The sequence below is a fragment of the Phytophthora parasitica genome, assembly GCF_000247585.1.
Source record: "Phytophthora parasitica INRA-310 unplaced genomic scaffold supercont2.147, whole genome shotgun sequence".
NCBI classification, from domain to species: domain Eukaryota; phylum Oomycota; class Peronosporomycetes; order Peronosporales; family Peronosporaceae; genus Phytophthora; species Phytophthora nicotianae.
Genome location: NW_008649133.1, coordinates 17303 through 19503, shown reverse-complemented (window position 1 = coordinate 19503; position 2201 = coordinate 17303). Strand labels below are relative to the sequence as shown.

Here is a 2201-nt window from a genome sequence, read left to right as displayed (position 1 = left end):
AAAACACACCTTAATTTTGAGCAATCCTGCTGGTACTGGTGCCTTGGAGAGTTCCTAGGAAAATTTCGTGCCTCCTGTCATCGATTTCCATACTATCGCAAAGAGAAAACCTGACTTCTGAACTAGCCATACTAACATTTGAACTAGACTAGTGAATATGAACCTTTGAGACACTTAGGGTTAGGAAGTGTCAAGAATCGTGACAATACCTTACCCTAAGTGACTCACGACAGTACCCCTGACTGGCTGTCAGCCAGTGGCTGTCATTCACAGTTATTCAGAGAGGCAACCAAGACGCTCAGGGCGACCCCAGAGAGACGCCGAGGGAGATGCCCAGCGCAGCGAAGACGCTCAGGTCGACGCCCAGCACGGGCGAGATGGCCACCGAGAGGACCAGCGCGGCCGAGATACCCAGCACAGCCCACACGCCTAGGGAGACGTCCACGGAGACACCCTGCACAGCCGTGACGCTCACAGAAACGCCTAGCGCTGGTGAGAAGCCGATGGCTTCTCCAGCGGCGCACGTCGCCAATTCGCCTGACGATTTGAGGTACGCGTTAAAGTTATTTTATTTTGTTTTAGAATTGATTCTAACTGCTGTATTATAGTACCAATAATTATGTAGCAGGTAACCGAGCTTGTAATGAACGCAAACTTAGGAGAAGTCAACTACAACCGTCAGCTGTTATGCCGCAATATTGCGCGATCAATAGACAGATACCGCACTGGTGGTTTTAATCGGAAGAATGCTGTATCGAGTGGAGCCCCGATTTTAGTGTTCACCGGGGCGTACAGTGATTTTGGTTTCGGGTTGTGATGGAGACCGTCTCCCTGAGACCTTGAGTCATTTATACAACGAATTTAGAACGCAAAATGTCCCGGCATTTGTGGACAAGCAAGTTGGTTTATCAAGAAGCCGAGATTTGGCGACTCCACCAGGACAATGCGGGTGGACAATTCAAGCATATCAAGACAAATTTTTCATTCCGGCCTCTACTGGTTTTGTATGCGAGCGAGAAAGCTGGGTCCAAGCCCGCAACAGGGAAACTCCAGGTTACGTGGATTACGGCCGGTATTATCGTACATACCACCTTGTTTAAAGGATTGTTTCAAGATATGGATTGCCTTTTTGGATTTTGAATCTGTGAAGAACTTTTCTTTTAGGTTTGATTGTGGAGCTTTCAATCGGATGGCAGCCCACCACCGAACGTGGTGGTCGTTGTTAAAAACCTGGTGACGTTGTGTACACTAAACAGTTTAGTGTATCGTTCGGTTGCTCTTCGGTAGAAGCCACATGTGCCAGCGATAGACCAATGGAGCATTATCGATGAATACGTTTTCATTCTAAAGAATGATTTGCTTGAATCGTACATTTACGCGACAAGAGCACGATGTGGATCACGCAAGAACTCAGAAGCTGCTTGGGCCAACGTTTTAGTGGCATACTGCGCAATGGAAGGTCGTGAATTGGACATGGAATCTATAAAACAAGAAATTGAATCTTTCACAAGACAGGTTTTCGACAAGTTTCCAAAATTCCAAGCAAAGCGCAAGCGAGGCACGTGCAGCCACAGACGCTCCAGAAAGAGGAAGGCTTCGGTAGCTTTTGCCCGTACTTTTAAGAAGTAAATGCATTATGTTTTCTTTTAAAATCCCTTACAATATCTTCTTAACGTCAACATGTTCTTTAACGATCAATGCAAATCTAATTGACGAAATAAAAGTGGTCCCCTGACAATAAAAACACACTTTAGGAAAGAAGCGATTGTGATATTGTTCGAGACCACATTCCATGCGGAATCTATCAACGTATTTCATTGATCCATAAGTGTAGTGCGATGTAAACCTACAAGAAGAATTGACATGTTGAAGTTTTTCACATCCATTCTTTTTTGTCTTCCCCCTTTACGAAAACGTTTCATCGTCCTAAAAAAAGAGGACTATGCCATTCCACATATCAATAGAAAAGTACCTGTCTACGTGATTTTGGTTTAAAATGCAGTACAACTAATGTAGTATGTCAGTAGCCACTTTATAGTACAACTTTTTAAGTGTTCCCCTGAAGTTAATTAAAAGGTACATCAATCCCGACCTGTTCTACGTGTCGCCCGGTACGCGATAAAAAGTATGTACAATTGTTTGTTTAGATTAATAAAGACACTAGTGTAAAAAACCATTTTTATTGTTTAAAAGAAGTGACA

The 2201-nt window shown here is 43.9% G+C and overlaps 1 protein-coding gene across 1 annotated transcript; it reads right to left on the bottom strand.

The window, feature by feature from the left end:
• Nucleotides 1-298: 298 nt before the first annotated feature.
• Nucleotides 299-848, bottom strand: PPTG_19670 (hypothetical protein; the record flags this gene model as incomplete). The annotated part of the gene is made up of 2 exons (XM_008918151.1): nt 299-537; nt 794-848. The coding sequence occupies 2 exons, from the start codon at nt 846-848 to the stop codon at nt 299-301; spliced, it is 294 nt and encodes a 97-aa protein (XP_008916399.1).
• Between the last annotated feature and the right edge of the window lie 1353 nt (nt 849-2201).